This window comes from Cygnus olor, chromosome 1 (assembly GCF_009769625.2).
Source record: "Cygnus olor isolate bCygOlo1 chromosome 1, bCygOlo1.pri.v2, whole genome shotgun sequence".
NCBI classification, from domain to species: Eukaryota; Metazoa; Chordata; class Aves; order Anseriformes; family Anatidae; genus Cygnus; species Cygnus olor.
The window spans coordinates 187389996-187407966 of NC_049169.1; the positions used below are offsets into that span (position 1 = coordinate 187389996).

The 17971-nt window shown below is 42.4% G+C and overlaps 2 protein-coding genes across 6 annotated transcripts in view; one reads left to right on the top strand and one right to left on the bottom strand.

Moving 5' to 3' along the window:
* FLT1 (fms related receptor tyrosine kinase 1) overlaps positions 1-10484 on the top strand; it is a 114494-nt gene extending 104010 nt beyond the window's left edge. Inside the window, exons 25-30 of the mRNA XM_040543904.1 lie at positions 881-980; positions 2361-2466; positions 2545-2675; positions 2973-3057; positions 3457-3548; positions 8784-10484. Coding sequence (XP_040399838.1) covers positions 881-980; positions 2361-2466; positions 2545-2675; positions 2973-3057; positions 3457-3548; positions 8784-8988 — 719 coding nt within the window. The 3' untranslated portion in view covers positions 8989-10484. The remainder of the gene's footprint in view (positions 1-880; positions 981-2360; positions 2467-2544; positions 2676-2972; positions 3058-3456; positions 3549-8783) is intronic.
* A 1726-nt stretch (positions 10485-12210) lies between these two features.
* PAN3 (poly(A) specific ribonuclease subunit PAN3) overlaps positions 12211-17971 on the bottom strand; it is an 80567-nt gene continuing 74806 nt past the window's right edge. For 3 of the 5 annotated variants that reach the window (XM_040543905.1, XM_040543909.1, XM_040543907.1), the window contains one exon: positions 12211-15168. In XM_040543905.1, coding sequence (XP_040399839.1) covers positions 15028-15168 — 141 coding nt within the window. In that variant the 3' untranslated portion in view covers positions 12211-15027. The remainder of the gene's footprint in view (positions 15169-17971) is intronic. The other 2 variants (XM_040543906.1, XM_040543908.1) reach the window with 1 other exon arrangement.

Consider the following 17971-nt stretch of genomic DNA (forward strand, 5'->3'; position numbering starts at 1 on the left):
CTTTCTTATCTCCAGGAAAACAAACAAACAAACAAACAAACAAAAATAGCAAGGTCAGGCTGTACCTTACAGCTACAGAAACTTGAGAAATAATGCAGATGTGCCACGATCTGATTTTAAACCATGATTTTAGTATTCTCAAGGTGGGTTTGAGGGACTGCTTAGGTAACTAGTATTTGGAGTGGTCCAAACCGTAGAGATCAAACTTGGCTTTTCCTTTGGGACTCCGTTAAAGTCAAATTCGGGTTCATTTTCTTGTATTCAGGTCAGGTGAACACCACCAATAGCATTTAATCCCTCTTTCCTGAAGAGCAGGAGCATCAGCAGCAGCATTTCCCTGCTTGTGGTCTCCATGCCCTGAGCCCTGCAGGCAGATGCTGCACACCCAAGTGCTTGGGGACAACAGGGGGGAGCCTGGGGACAGTGGGAGGGATGTGAGGGTCTGAGGCCAGGTCACAGATACCCAGCCAGGCTCCCTTTGCAATCAGTGCTGGGAGAAGAGACCTGTTGAGAGCAGCTCGCCTGCCCCTGGGTGGGGGGGGGGGTCCATGTGAGGGGACACCATGCTTTTCTCCACCAATTGCACAGGGAGCACGGTGCTGAGCATGGTGCAGGGATGGGGACAGCCGCTTGTGTGTTATATGCCAGGAGAGATATGTCCTCGTATGCAGAAACAATTCACCACCTGTCTCAGGGGATGGAAGGGTGGGTGGAAGGATGGATGGATGGATGGATGGATGGATGGATGGATGTGTGAATGGATGGATGGATGGATGTGTGGATGGATGGAAGGACGGATAGACGGATGGATGTGTGGATGGATGGAAGGACGGATAGACGGATGGATGGATGATTCTCTTCTCCCCATGTTGCCCCCCAGGTGCCTCTCCATACCCTGGAGTCCAAATAGATGAGGACTTCTGCAGCAGACTAAAGGAAGGCACAAGGATGAGAGCCCCAGAGCAAGCCACCGAGGAGATGTAAGATGTCTTTATCTACTTGCCCTGTATCCCTCTGCCCTCATAATGTATGAACCTCTGCAAAAAACACTCTACACAAACATACAGGAGAATAACACAATGCAGCCTCATGTCTTCTTGCTACCATGGGCATCTTCTTGCTCTTCCCTTGGGGTCAGAGAGGGTGAACAGCATGATGACCATTGCAGGACCTCTCACCAGTGGGATGTGGACCTGAGCCCAGGTGCTGGGGATCCACAGGTAGTCCTGCAACGGCAGGGTCAGTGCCATAATGTCCATCCTGCATGACCAGAACCAGTGTGCAGCTTTGGCTAGCCTGGGCGAGGGCTGCTCCAGCCACAGCTGAAGGAAGAAGGTCATCCGTTCCTTTCCAGGTTTAGCATTTACCGGCACGCGCACAGATAAGTGCTAGAGGAATGTGACATTAGGAACGTTTTCTGAACTTCGGAAGCGGCAGCAGAGGCTTCCTTGCAAACATGCTGGTGGTGAGGACCCACCCTTTCCTGGAGCCACTGTCTGGAGGAAGGTGGCGGGGACCCACAACCTCCCAGCCTGCTTGGTCTGCAGTCTGTCTTGACGTCACAGCGGTGATACAGACAGCCCTGCAGGACCCCCCATGACCAGCCAAGTGAAGTCCTGAGTCTGCAGCACCCCCGCCCAAGCTGGGATTGCCCTGGCCTCAGCTGTCCCCACAGGGATGGTGAATTTCAGCACACCAAACTTGCACCCTGTGGGGCAAATCACTCAGGAGCATGAGCATATCTATTGGGTTTTACCCCTGTAGGCAAAGCACGTGTACGTCTTCAGTGCATTTTTGGGTGCTCCCTCATGGCTCAAAATAGCCATGCTTGCCAAAAAATAGTTCTGGAAGAAGCAAAAGGAAGCAAGCCAGCCACATCTATCTGGGATTATTACCCATTGGCTAAGTTTATTACCCCAATGACAGTAAATAAGAGTTTGTTGGTTTTTTGTCGTTTTTTTTTTTTCTTCTACATATTTTATTGCAGCAAGGAAAGCTCGACTCAACCAATACAAGGAAGTGACACATTCATATAAGTCATCTTAGGATGCCTTAACTTAAACATTGCCAGTTAATAGGTGTTTAATACAAAGGTTTAATGTTTAATTAGGAATAAAAAAAAGAAAGTATGACTAGTTGGCTAAATTATTCTTTTGATGTGATCTTCCTGGTGTCTTGTGAGAAGAAATCCTTTGCTTTGTCTGTGGAAACCTTGCTCTTTTAGTGATGGAGAGCACCTCTGTAAAATCATACGGGTTCAGGAGTCAACTCTGTCGATGAAAAGCCATCAGAATTTGCACTGCCTTGGATCAAATTGAACCCTAACCCCCCACGTGCTCATTTTGCCCTTGTCTTCACAGCTACCAAATCATGATGGACTGCTGGCGGAGCAACCCCAACGAGAGGCCGAGGTTCTCTGAGCTGGTGAAGAGGCTGGGCGACCTGCTGCAGGCAAACGTGCAGCAGGTATGTGCAGAAAAGCCGTGTGCTGCCTGCCGCCCCGTGATCTCGGGAGTAACGCTGTGATTTCCTACCTGCTTTTAGGAGGGCAAGGACTACATACCCCTCGATACCATATTTACAACCAACAGTGGGTTTTCCCCTGCAACTGACCCTTTGTGCAATGAGAAGTTTCCTGTAACGAGCCCAAATTGCAGAAGCACTGAAAACGTCAGGTGAGATAAGCAGGATGAAGAGTTTGTTTGGGCTGGTTTGTTGGTTTGGGCTTGGGTGGGAGAAAACCCCGAGACACAGCAGCTGAGCTTCCCAGCAGTGCTGCTATCAGGGCCAGACAATGTGGTCCTGGGCTTGGGGAGGGAGGTTGAGGTGGGCTCTGGCCAACAAGCCCAATTGATAAAACAGCCTCAGTGGCTGTTAAGCAAAAACTGAAAGAAACACAGAAACAACCAGCACTTCCTGCTCATGCACCTCATGCTCTCACCAAAGGTTGTCTTCCTCTTTTTGTTCAACAGATATATAAACACGTTCAAAATAAAACCACCCCAGCATATAAAGACATTTGAAGAGCTTCCCATCAAGGAAACGCTTGTATTTAACGTAAGTGACTCTTGGCCAAGTGATAGGCAATTGATTATTTATTTATTTTTGCGTGACAGATTTACACAAAGAGAATCAAGAAGGGGTTCTACTGCTTTACAGCCTCTACTGATCTGAGGTGCAGGATCAGCTGTGTTTGCACACAAGCAGTTATACACACCGCGAGGTGGGAAAGGCACCGTGTTGCTCTCAAGGCTGACCTGGTGGCTGGCCAGGCCCTCACCTTGCTTATAGGCACATTTCTTTTAACACTCATTATCTGCACTAATGGCATGTGTTTTATGCACTCCAAAACAAGGGCAGTTTGGAAAAACAACTGGAAAACCTCCTGAATAAGAATCAAATCTATAAAAGTAGCTTAATGCAGCCTAATAGGGCTTCATTTCTGTTTTTTCCAAGGACTACCAAGCAGACAGCGGGATGGTGCTGCCCTCAGAAGAGCTGAAACGCTTCACTTGGACAGGCAGCAAGCAGAAGCGGACACTCTTTGGGTCTGTATTTTATGTTCCCTTCTCCTCATGTTAGAGGGCAAAAGAGGACTCAGGGTCTTTGTGCTGAATCAGGCCTAATGAAAGCAGCTGAGGTGCCCCCAGGCCTTTAAAAGGCTCTTGCTGAGATGTCTTCATCACAGGATGTTTGAGGTTGGAAGGGACCTCTGGAGGTCATTCTGGTCCAACCCCTGCTCAAGCAGTTGAGTCCGAGTATGAGACTCCTGTGTTCAGTTGAGTCAAGAATCAACAAGCTCCTACCACCCTCCATATGCCTCAGAGGAAACAAATAGCCCTCAGCCCCTTCGATGCCCATTGCCTCTAGGATTTATTAGCTCTCTGTTGATCACCTTCATGCCAGGCTGGGCAGGCGAGTGCCAAGGAGCAGAAGTGGAAGCAGAGTTGGGAGGCTGCAGGAAAGCAGCCCTTGGTGAGGGAAAGGAGGAATGTGTGGCTGTGGAAGCTCTGTGGTCATTCCTGCGTGTCCCCAAGGGCACCCCAGCTGGGACAAGGCTCCCAGCGCTTGTTGTTGCCCTCCTTTTCCATGACTCAGCTAAGCACGGCCCATTTAACACCCATGGGCTCAGGATGCTGAAGTGGCAACTTTACAATAGATGGATGTGAGGGCCTCATTTCTCTTCCTGCCTTTAAGCACTTTAATATATTGGCCACCTTCCTCCACCTAATTCCTGACAGCTACCCAAGGGCTGTGCTAAGAAACGTGCTGAGAGCTCTCTGCAAGTGGGAAATATTTATTTTCTCGATGCTGGCTGTCTTAGCTCCCAGGCCTCATGAAGCTAGCAGCACCACGGCCTGCTTGAGCTCACTGCTCATGGCTGGACCGGGGTGGCCCAGCTCCATCCCACCGCTCCTCTCAGGCTGTCAGGAGGTCAAGGCCATCGTTGCTGTTCCAAACCTGTCACCGGCCTGCAGCTGGGCAGGCCAGGCAGCACGGTATTGTCTCAGTGAACAATTGCGGACAACTGAAACATGCCATCAAGGCAGGGAGGCCTCGCTTCGAGAAAAATTCCAGTGACTAAGAGGGCATTGGTTACACACAGAGAGCTACACGTGTGAGAGCAAGCACGTGGGCCCGCTCGCACAGCCAAAATACACGGTGTGACAGGGACACATGCTGCTGGCAGACATCTGCAATGGCAGCACTGCTGGTGCGGGGCAAGGCCAGGGCAACATGAGCCCCCACAAACAAGCACAGGAGAGTACCTTGTGCTTTGATTTTTTTGAGATAGTTTTCTATACATTCCTTGGAGAAGCTGGGTATTACCAAGCTAGGAACACACACAGGTGTTACAAGGCTCCTGAGGATGCAATGTTGTCCTGAAGTGGTTTAGCCCATTTTTTTCCTCTCTGTAAATGTGATGTAAACGTAAACATGAAGGCTGCTGTCAGCCGCAGGGACAACATGGTGACGTCCCCCATGAAACACATGAAACGCCTTTTTCTTTGTGTGGCACAGAAGGCATGAAGCCCTCAGCAGCGCTCTGGAATGGCTTTAAGGAGACTTTTCAGCTGCATAAGGAAAAGGAATGCTTGGGTGGGGAAAAAAAATTGAACTCAGCAGTGGCTGCTAGAATGTAAATCCTCAGGGAAACAGAGCAGTTGGCTGAGAACACACAAGGTCATCTGACCTGCAAGCTAAACAACCATTGCTGTAGTGTTACAGCCAAAAAGCATTCACATATCAGTGACCCTATGGTGTGCACACATTCCTAAAAGTTTCAGCTTCCTAGCTAAGCATCCTTTAATTAGGCCAAGCTGGAGCAGCAAATAAATACCCCCTGAACACTAGACAAGGTAGAGTGCAAGGTAGTAAGCTGATCTAACCCAACGCATAGTCCTACCTCTTCCTTTGCATCTCAAGCATCCCACTCTGTGGTTCTGTCCTCTCTCCAGCTCAGGTCACTGGATTATGAGAAGAATAACCCTAAAATAGACTCTGAGCTAGCATTAGCGGCTCATGGTCAGAGCAGCCAGTGCCAGGATGAGGAAGGGGTCACCCTTCTTACCAGCAGGTAACAGGCCACATTCACTGCAATGCCTGGCCACTCCCTATCTCAGAGCACTCACTATCACACTCCCCCAACCTCAACACTTATGTTTAGAACACAGATGCAGACAAATGCACTCTCAGGAGCAGCTGTGCCCTTGCTGCTCCCAGCTCGCCTGCTCTGGGGCAGGCTGGCCAGGCTCACAGCATTGTAGCACCAAGCCCTGCATTTCTCTGTTGGCTGCCGTACTTCCCAGGACACAGTGATTGAGATCTGCATGCTTTTTTCTTAGTCTGAGGTGCCTGAAATAGCATGCAAGCCAGGCAGATAGGGTGGTGTTTTGATAACAGCCCAAGCATGCCTGGAGCGTGGTGTCAGAGGACCAAGTAGCAGGGCCAAGCCTGATGTGACAGTGCTGAAGCACTGCATAGGGTGGAGGGAGCCAGAGCTGTTGCATCTTACCTGTGCTGCTTCGTGGACACCAGTGCTGGACTGAGAAGTCCCCAAGAGTGCACACAGGGCTTGTCTCACATGAAACTCATCAGTTGACTCCATGCTTGTGACTCCCCAAGTATGACCTCAGTGTGAACAACCAGAGGCAGGCCCCTGGGGACAGCAGGGACTCAACTTAGCTGACAGCACAGAGGTACCCAGCTGACTCGGGCCAGTCCCCTTCCTCCTGCTTCTAACACTGTGTAGGGGAAGGTATCAGCATGCAAAGCTCCCCCTTGGTTTTACCCCATCTTGCTACAGGAAACAAGCATCTCCCCAAGCCCTAGTGAGCCCCTCAGGCCCAAGTGGCAGCCAGAAGCACAACTACTGACATGGTGCCTGCATGCCTTGGACTTATTGCCATTGAGACGAAAAAAGGTGTTCATGTGAACAGCATTAAGAGAGAAGTCTTTCCTAATGTAAGGCCTCAAGTGATGTGACTTCAATGGAAAGGTTTGGGGGGCAAAGAAAGAGCAATCTTCTGAGCTCTTCTCCTTCGCAAGTGAACGGGATCCTACCGACACCTCTTATCTAACTTTTCAGTGTTGGTGAAAAAGCCCAACCCATGTTAAGCCAAAATCCTTGGACTGGAACAAGCATCTCAAAAGCCACAGCCAACCTCCCATCTCAGCAAATTCCTAAACGCAGACTGTCAGGAAAGCAGCAGCAATTCCCTCCAGCAAATAATCCCAATTAAAACCCAAGTAGACACCTTCCAATTTACAGAGTGGAAATAAAATAGTCCACAGCTAAAGAAGCCTGACTACAGATGCCAAACCCTGCAGGCTCTCTGAGCACTGCCTGTGGGAGCGTGTGCCCAGGTACACCAGTGCACTCACAGTGAAATGAATAGCTACAGCTCTACTGGCATAAAAGTTTGTTAATTAGCCTAAGGAGAAGCCAAGCCTAGTACTGAAGCTTTACTCCAGCTCCATAACATGATACTACCTCAGGCCTTTTAGCTGGCCTTGAGATATGAGGTATTGTTTGTTAAAGCGTTAATCTTTCCGAATATACTAGGTCTATAATGACAAAACATTAGTCCATGGCTGCAAGAAAACTCATTCTCATGGTGCAAAAGCCTGGTGAGAAATAAAAGGATCAAAGCATGATGATTTTAAGGCTCATAACTTAGCACGTATGTTGTACTTCTGCCAGCCCACCGCTCCCTAAGACTCGACAATTGCAATGTAAATCATGGAAGCATTTCTTTATAAAGCCATTTTAAAATGTCCATTGAGGCTGTGACTAACCTTGTCACGCAGTTATGGAATTTATCCCAAGGCAATTACTTGCCATCTGCCAACAGATTAAATATAAAAATATGGGATGCATCTGCAATCCTCATCATGAGGACTCCTCCTCATGAACCCCATCCATCTACAAACAAACGTAATGGGGTGGTATGCTTGGGAGGGCACTTCAATTTCCTACAGTAGGCAGAGCCCTCATTCCTTACAAAGCACAAAGGCTTGTGAGTTCCAGATTCGAGAAAGCGTGAAATCTAAGAGAAAGTGGTACTTCTCCATTTCCTAGTCTGTGCTGCGCTACTAGCTCTGTACTTCATTTAAAGATCAAACAGCGCAAATTAAAATTAAAAGCAAAATGCTGGGCTCGCAAAGTCTCACCAGATGTTCTGACTGTATTCTCTGGAATTCAAGACTGCCGATGTTCCTGACCTTACAAAGGGAGAGGGCCAGAGTGTCCAGGAATTTATAAACATGAAGGGTACCTTATTTTAGGTACTGTAGTCCAACATAGGTTTAACTTGGGATTACGGATTTCACATTTAACCAATGATGGAAAGTGTCCCATCTTGTCATATGTCTGCAGCTAAGGCTTCAGTATCTAAGTTCAATGTTCAATGGTGTGAGAATTGTCTGTGTCTTAAGTGTCTTCATTATTTGAAAGAGCCCTTCTAAGCACTACACTCTCAGAATAAGGGTGAGAAAGTGCTGCAAAATAAACAGTGTCTTAAGGAGTGGCTAAGGTGAGAAGGCATTTAATACCACCACTGCTGTTATAAAGGGCATTTTATAAAAGCCTACAAGATAACTGGTCCTTTGCAGGACAGGAACACTCTAATTAAAACCAGCAGCTTACGGCTGCTGCTGAGAGCAGGCTAAGATAGGAGATACCCAGATCTTTTGCCCTTCCTCAAAAGTACTGGTCACTTGTCTTAAAAATTCATCGCGGCATTAGGCTCTTGATAACTCTATGGTAGTAGCTTTCTGCTTTTAACACATGGCTTGAGACCTTTCACTACTTCGATCCTCCTGGTCAAACAACAGCCCTAGTTCCCTTACAGAGAACATTTAAGTATGGAGACCCCTTTGGGACACACAGCCCAGCAGATGCTGGACGCTCCACGCTAACTCAACCCTGCAGTGAAGTTTCACTCCCCAGCACCAGCCACAAATGAGCACTAGAGGTTAGGGCGAGTGCCCGTATATTCCCCTGTAAGCACCAAGTCTGTAACACAATGACCACAATCACTTTATTACGGATGTTCAGTCACAGCATTTCTGCTCAGGAGGAGACTCAAGGGGGATACAGAAGGGCTCTTTCAATGCTCCGTTCTCCTCTTCCATTGAGCAATCCCATCTGCATCAATGCTGTTTCTTTCCCTCATCTGAGAATAAACAAAGCTGCTACTTGTGATGTGGTTTGCTCAAGTCATGAAAACAAAACGTCAGCACATGTTAAATATGCTAACAGTGATGCTGCTCTATTTCAGTGTGAAAGGTGCCAGCAGGAGCAAGGAGTCAGTGCTTTCTGGAATGACAAAGCCAAGAAGCTTCTGCAGTTTCAGTTGTGACCAACTCAGCAACCCCAAGCGAAGATACACTTACGGCAATGCAGTGCTGGAGAAAATGAAAGCGTGCCACTCTCCCCCTCCTGACTACAACTCAGTGGTCCATTACTCTCAGCCGCCTGTTTAAGTCATCTGGGCCAAGATTTAATACGCATTTAATGCGAACAGGTTTTTCTAAAAAAATGTCAGTTTAAAAAATTATCCTGAAGTTTAAGAAGTTATCATTGGCTTAGTCTCAACGATCTGCGTTTCTACAGACTGCAACAAGCATATATACAAAACATAGCAGAATACTAATGCTTAGGCCTTGACTTTCCCAATGCTGAACTCCAGAAGCTGTCAGTAAAATTGCCCAGCGCTTCTGAAAACCATAATTGTTATCATTACCAAAAGAAAACAGTTCACCATTCGGTCCCTGGCAGCAGGATGGTAGGTGATGCTGCACTAACCCAGACTCTGGCACACAGCACTGGGGTCCTGGTCAGGAGAGGCAGCTGGGATGAGCCCACAGTGTACAGCACCTTGGAATTGGTGCTGTATTGCTTGGGCCTATGGTGAGGCTACTTGTGTAGTGCTGAAAAATGAAGGAGGCTCTGAGAAAAGGAAAAACAACAGAACAGACCACACTGTACAGTTTAGTGAAAATTCCGCCTTGAGAAACTTGGAAGGATAGTCAGGGATGAGGCACTACACGGGTCTTACTGCTTTGGATGACAAAAGACATAGGGAGTTCTGTGAGGCAAGAGTTTCAAGCACATCTTACAAAACACAACTTGCAAGGATACAAAAGAACTCAGGTCAGAGTCGGTGCTGCCGTAACAGGGAATGCAGACCAATTCCCTTTGGTCAAGGCTGCTGCAATCAGGTCAACAGTCTTGAAGATTTGCACTTTGTCAATATGCCAACATACACACACTGGAAACAAACAAACTAGTTACATTAAAGCCAAGCTCCGTCCATGAAACTTAGTGGACTTTCTAACACTGCACTGATTATATTCTATTTATGGGAGTCTGTCCGAATGGACAGTATGGCTATTAAACTGCATATATTTTAAAGTATTGATTAATAGAGAGCATGAAGGGAATACTTAGAAATAGCATGGCAATCTCTTTGGAAAGTTTGGGCAGCTTTTCTATGAAGACAGTTGAACTTCTAGGTTAGTTAACAGTATGTATGTACAGGAATAAAAATGTATCATTGATTTGCAAGACTTTTGTATAGCATCTCAGAAAGGACATGAATGCTCTCTGTTTGAGATGTGTGGGGGATGCATTATCCCCTTTCATCCTTAAATACAATATTAAGGAGGATTTGGCCATTTAACACAACAGCACAGATGTCTTTTGAATCAACTACTGCCCAATCTGTTTTTTGTGGTCCACTATTAATATATATATTAAAATGCTACATATGTGATTGAACTCTTAAAACTCAGTTTAAGAACTGTGAATTTAACCCACTAACAGACAGAGGGAAATGAGCTTTTGCATATTTACAAAGAAAAATGATCTTGTATATGCAAGTAAAAGAAATATGTACCGCCACTTCTAAGCTAAATAGCAATTCTAGATCTTCCTTCGCAAGAGATCACCAGTTTTAAATACACCATATTGCACTGTCTCTTGCTGGTAAAGTATATTTGATTTTGATCAAAACAAATGGAATTGGAGAGAACTGTTTCTTAGTTCCATTTCAGCAATAGTCATTATGGGATAATGCATCTCTGAAAGGAAGTGTTTGCACAATGTAAATATATAAATATGCTTTTTGTGCATAAATATTTAAGAAAACTGGACTACAAAGATTACTTTTATATGAACCCCCTAAGTTTCTTTGGATGTGAATAACTCCTTTTATCTTGCATTTTCTGTCTTCATATATAATGCATTTGACTACTAAACTCACACAATAAAGTTTGCTTTCTCAAAGAATGTGCACAGTTCTGCCCAATTGGTTAATCCAGTATCAAAGGTTACTGCAACAGACAATTCAGCTCTGGACAGCCCTCACACATCAAACGTACCAGTTTTGTGAGAAATAGGAATGTGGAATAATTGCACTGAAGGCACACTTCTTGAACAAAGTGGATACAGTGATGGACAGTTGTGCTGCTCCTCGTGAGAGTGAAATCCACTAAATTCAGCATATTTAAGAAATGTTTACTGCTGTCTGGAGGCCAAAAAAAAAAATAAACTCTGCCTTTAGGAGAGCCAAGGTTTCACGGTAGGGGAATTAAAAATTGCCATTCCCAAATATCCACTCAATTACTCACCTTCTGGTCAGTCCTGCAGCTAGAAGATCTGGTACAGATGAAAGGACAGCAAACAAAGCCAGGTTTCATGAATAAAGCCTGTTCCAAACCAACTATGATACAAGCTAGCAACTCAGGCCTGGTAGATGTTCTCTTCTTCACAGACCCACCGGAGACCTAAATCCCCAGCCACGATGGCACAACCTGGAGAAGCTGCCTCCCACGGAGGTGTTCCATCAAGGGCTCTCTGCCATATATCATTTTATGACCTGAGGGTAACTCTAAGCCACACTGTAGATACAATGATACAGAAGTGCTGGAAGGAAGCAGAGATGAAATTTTCTTTGGACACAGAACCTAACAGCATTACCTACTACTGTAGGATATTCTGCATCCATTGCTGCACATTACTAAAGACAGACCGTAGAATAGGTAAGAGCACCAATCAAACTTACCACAGCTTTAGTCTCCATGTAATAAAACTTCTAGAAACTGCAATTTAAGGGATAATGACTCCATATTAAATTAATACAAAAAGTATTGACTATTTCACACATATTGCACAAAGTTTTGTGTTATACATGCAGTCAGGATTGGATGGGTATAGAAGATCTTACCTATGCAGGTCAACAATACAGAAATAATTCTGGGCAATGAAACTGTTGATTACTCCACATGCAAATTCTCAAGAGAAATTAATATTTTATGCTATTGAGCAAAAAAGGTCAATAGACTTGGAATTAAAATACTTTCTAATGGAGTTTTCTAAATTAAGGCTTGTCTAGTAACACTGAGCTGATCTGACAGAATTAGATGGACTTTACCTGGGAGTTAAGGAAATGTATATTAGTATGATTCAAGTAAACAGCATCTGTAAGTTTTAGGGTATCTGATGTATATCTGATGCATATCTGACGCATACTCTAAGTGGCAAGCACTAAACATTCTTTGTGGAGCATAATTTTTTTTTTTAAATTTGCATTGGAGACACCGAACACAAGATATACAATTAAATGAAATACAATTTCAGCATTAAAGTTGAAAACCCCCGTATCCAACTTCAATACTTCATGTTGTTAAAATAAGGCTACATTATTTCTGGTATTCTTTATTAAAAATACTGCTGTACACATGAAGAATGAAAACAGGATTAAAGATGAGTAACACATATTGGGATCATGGCATTAGAACTTAACATACCGGTGCTTTTTAGGGGAAGCAGTTGACACCTGAATTACTGAAACAAGGGCAAATCAAAAATACATAGGTACCCTCAACAAAATATTTACAATATAGTAAATACAGCAACAAAATTTAAAACAGGTACAAAAAAATTAAGATGACCAACATCACATGATTTCAAAGGTTGTCCCTTCTGTGCTTTTAGCTGCAAAAATAGGAAGGTCAGAATTAAATTTCCCATCTGGGACGGCACATCCTGGTGGCTCTTCTTTATAAATACATATACACAATTCTTCCTATGAATGGATCAAACTACATCTTTAGGACAACCTTCTAAATGGAATTAAAATGGGGTAGAAGAGCTCTCCCCCAAAAAACACCCAAGCTGAACTTCAGACTGTTCAAATCATTCCCAAATACAGACCAAATGAAATAAATAGAAAAACAAAGCTCAACTTTTTTTTTATTTATGCATCACCTGACACCAAATATTTTCTGGCTGACATTTATGTATGAAAACTTATTAGCTGTCTACCTTTTTATTTTTAAACCAAGTCCTGAGGTTATTAGGGGCTGAAGCAAACTGACATTATGCAAATACACACAGGTTTGCAATTTAGACATGTCTTGCAGAGGGTGGTTTGCTGGTCTAAAAAGGATGAGAATTCAAGCCCTATTTTACCCCTGCCTTACACTTTCACAAAATATTGGTCCACAAATTAAATTTTCAAAGGTTCCCAAACCCCACAACTGAACAGATGATCCCCTTTCATTTTCAAAGAAAACAATACTGGAAAAAACCTCAGCCCGCTTATAAATTAAGCATTTCATATTTCTTCTAGAATACAAGTACTTCTTTTTTGTACAAAAGAATTACAATATGATTTGTCAAAAAACATATAAAAGACAGCTGCTCTTCCTCAAATACATGAGCTAATGATAAAAGACTGTTTTGCATGTTCACTTTTCAAAGTTCCTGTTCCTTTTACATTAAAAAGAACATTCTGGTAACTGTTATCGTTTGAATATTAAACATTATGTTCCTTTTAAAATTCATTCGATCAAATGCAACAATAATCGATCTTTAAACTCAACAACTGATGCTACCTAATGTGGATTCAACCACATTTTCTAAAATGTGTAAAGCATGTCCCTAGTCTTCAAAGCTTTCGAAGTGAAGAGAGTTGCTTTTCTTGCTGCAAATCTCAAGGCGGAGAATCATTTTAAAGCTTATAAAAGTGGACAGAGAAATATTAAAAACTTCTCTGAAAACTACAAATATTGAGAATTATTAAAATTGATGCCAGTAACATCAGTTGCAAGTGCTTAAGAGTCTGTCCTGACCTTTTGAGTTTCCACATTTTCTTCATGGTGAGCACCCAGTGCTATTAAAACATTCAGTGCTGGGAAAGAATAGATACAGTCTTCACTACTGCTTTAAGAAAGAAAATTCCTACGTATTTGGCAGTCTTCAGTATCAAAGTGTAGGTGTTTAACTAGAAATCCCATGAATACCCAAGTTTGGAGAGAACTGCATGTCCAAATATTAGAAAGGTAATTGAGGAGGAAAATTCCAGACTTTTGAGACTGAATTACTTCAGGAATATTCATGTGTTGAGTATTATCAAAAGTAATATTACTTTGGGCTAAGCAGTGACTGCAAAGGCACAGCAGATCATTATCCCTCCAGATTCAGGCTGTAAAACTTGAAAAGCTCTTGATGCCAGACAACTGCTGTGTTTAGTTAATCTTCTTTTAACAGTGTCTTTGTATCTGTATCCAGTGTAGCGTACCATAATAAAGCTGTGGTTCAAAGAACAGAACTTTATACAAAAATTATACTGTAAATAACCTAAGTAATACACTCCTGAAACTTCAGGCATTTAAACAATTTCTTTTTTAAAAAAAATCTATTAAAAAAATTGCATAAATGTAAATGCTTCTGACTAGCAGGAAAACATACAGTTTTTTAAAAGGCGCTGGTTGTGTTTAGAGCAAATTTGATATGCTCCTTAAATTATAGATGTTTCCCATGATGCTATTTTCGTCACTTCGCTTAGACAAAGTTTAAATCAAATGATGGGACTTTTTTTTTTAAAAAGGAGGGAGGGGGGTCAATTCATTGATACTTCAACTTGATCGATTTTTACATTTCATCTTCTTTTTTTTGAGCTAACAGTGGGTGGCATACAGAGCTTGCATACAACACACTTTTACAGAGTTTACGAACTAAACAGTAATTAATAGAACATAATTTCTATTAAATTATTTACCTGGTCCTTTATGCTATTCTGGGTGCAAATAATATCAAAAATGAATAAATTTTGCTTTATCCTCAGTGACAAAAATGTATCCCAGAAATGTCCTTGCAAAGAGTTTCCCTTAAGTATACAATGTGGCAAAACTTCAGAGATCAGAAAAGTCTTAAAAAATTAAAATTAGTGCATATACAAGTGGAAAAAATAAAAGCAGGAACATCATGCACCTGATGTGTTCCTTAATCTAAAATAAATTCTTCACAGATAAAGCCTCCAATGGCAGCCTTAGCTCTAGGATAAGTGAAACATTCTTCCCTTCAAGTAACAGTGTACCTGACTGAAGTGCAAGCAGCTTTGCTCATCTCCTGTTTGTTTCCCAAATGTGAAATGAGATGACAACAACAATTCAGCTGTAGTGCAATTTGCTATTTGTTAAGTTCCTCAGCAATGTCCTGCATGCTTTCAGCAAATACTACAACTGACCATTTGCGGCTGCAATCAGTTCTTGAAAAGTATTTTCAAAGCAGCGTTTTAAATCGCTGTAAGTTACCACAAGTACACTCTTCTCATCTCTGGAAATGAGGCTTATTTTTTCTGGCACACCAGCATCTAACTGTAACAAGAATGCAAAAGATAAAATAAAAGAAGTGTGAAAGAAATGGCAAAACATTTCCCCGATAACAAAAACAATCAATTTTTTGACAAGTATACTGTTTTGGTGCAGCACAGATCTGCTAACACAAAAAGAAAGGATCTGAGTTGCACCAAAACAATGTACCTGGCAAAAAAAGAAATCGAGACATTTTGGTCTTAACCTGATGGACATCCCCCACCTGTGGACTACATTAATGTTTTTTTCCCTTTCCATAATGCTAATAATCCTGCAATACTATCTTATCTCCCCCTGTATAGAAAACCTAGCATAATTTCCTGGTAGCTCCTGATGAACAAAAACACTTCTGACATTATATTTGCACATAATCCACTACATTTGCATGTAAGATCCACAAGCCTCCTAGTAGGGTAGGTAGTTTACTTCTTGTCCATTCTGAAAATGAATTAATGGATGGACCAGCCCCAAGTACTCAGAACAATGGTAGACAATGGTAGAAACCCAAACCTAAGTTTTTTGGCAGTACTGGAAACAAAATAGATTCTAAGCCTTCTGTACAGTAAATTTCTTCCCTTATTCTAAGGAAAAGATTGCCTAGTTACAGTCCATAATGAACAATTCAGGCCTAAAGATTAAAATTTGTTCCACATTTATTTTCAGATTTTGTTCTGACTTCTCAAATTCACTAATAAAGTAATAGAAGAACTGAGTTGCACGATCTTCCAAGTGACTGCCATGCAACTACTGTCACTAATGTTTGGTGACAATTGTCTGTAACAGATGCAGAAGTGCTTTTGTCATGAAATTTAGAAAACGAAGCTCCACAAATGGTGTTATCTTCCTTATGGAAGCTGCTGAATTCCTTTTATTAAAAAGTTTTGGGAACAGGATAGAAAAGCAGTGATTCGGGAGGCATGTATGTATGTTACACTACATACATTAGAGATGTACTACAAAGTCTTAATTTGGAACAGTATAATATGCTGTGCACCAAAGTCCCTTCCAATGCTATCTTATGACCTCACTTTTCAAGAAATGTTCAGTGGAGAACTGACTCTTACAATGAGAAACTTGCATGGCTGTTTTAGTTGATATTTCCAAATACTTTACACTATAAACTTTCATGTTCCCATACAGAAGGTAGGACAGAGGCAAGTGAGATATGATACTGTTGAGACAATCTTTGGAAATACAGTCCCAGCAGGATAAAATAAGTGTATTGTAATGTTGCACTGAATAGCAGAAAAGCAATTAGATTTGGCACGGAGATGTTGGTTGCTGTCTGGAGCAACATAGCAAGTTAGAAACTGCTTGCATTTGTCTTCTAAAAATAACACTCTGATCATAACCTTAAAAGCTGGAACCTCCCAGATTTAAAGCTTCTGCTTTGTGAGTATTTTCAGAAGGACAAAAGAAAGCCAATTAGCTTTTAGTTTTGGTAGAGTAGGATAAAATCACATATCTTTTTCCAGTACCCATTACAAAATAATGGTGTGTGAGAAATTGTTTGCTATTCACATTATAATTCACAAATTCAGTGAAATATCTTATGAATTTAGTATCTGGAAGATCTGTATTAAGAAAGACACAGCTGACTAGAAACATCAATATTATATGGCTTTCTTTCTCTTCTCCTGTGGATACAGAAGTCAGCATCTCAGCAGAAAAGATCCCAGAAACACCATATTGAAGAAAAGACTTTTTTGAACAAAAGTTTCATTCAAAAGAAATGTTTTTGGAGCACAGCAGGAAAGCCCAAATAACCACTTCTACTAGTGCACACAATTTCAGAAGTGCTTTTTAGACTGTGTTTCCAAAGTGGAGTTCTGTAAGCCTTACATTTTTCGTGTACTGAGCCCACAACCACAGAAGAGAAGAGCTTCTCTTTGAAAAGGTAAGCCATGAGCATTTACAGAAAAAGGCATTCTTTGACAGTCTCTTACCTACAAAGTTCTGGATTGTTCCCCACCTTCTACAGAACTGTACTGGTCACTGCTTTCAAATCATGATGACATTTCACTGTCTGTTTGACTATCAACATGCTTTTTGATTTAGCATCCCTTTAATGTCCCTTTTAGAGTAATTACAGATACCAATCAGAAAGATAAAAAGGAACTTAAAAAAAGCACAGCAGTGGTCTAATAGGAGACAAAGCTGCGACAATTTAGAAATAGATTTAACTGTGATTAGTCTGCTGTCATGTGCCAAACGATCCAAATATATTCAAATCTTCCTGGAAGAGAAAGTTGGCTATCCTAATCCTAGAAAATAACACTATCCACAAATTGCATATTGTCAGTGTCTGCAGCACTGTTCCCTATGTAGTGAGTGGAATGACCAAGCAGCTATGAAGAAAGGAAGTACCATCTTATTCTCCTACGAGTTATTCAAATTTGGTAAAACAATATAAGTCAAAAGCTGATCTGACAGCTCATGTACTTTTTAATTTATGGAGCAAGACAAGAAGTTCTACAACTACTGAAGATCTTGTGGTCTCTCATGCATCCCCCACTATTAGCCACGAAAGCACTCAGCTACAGTTTTGGTAGTGGTGCAGCTTAGAAACTGCAAGGCACCATGAGTTACCAGAAACATACTTAACATTTGTGTCACACAAGTTTTCCTCGCTGTCTAGGAAGGTGCTGGATTTTGCACTAATTTCTATTACAGTTCCCCTCCTGATACACACTCCTGTCTTCTACTCTGGACAAAACAGTTTAAGGAATGGATCCTCTTGCTTTATGACCATCTTCTGCGATAAGTATATCAGCAGAAACCTCCCAGTTAAAGGGGTTTTATGGAT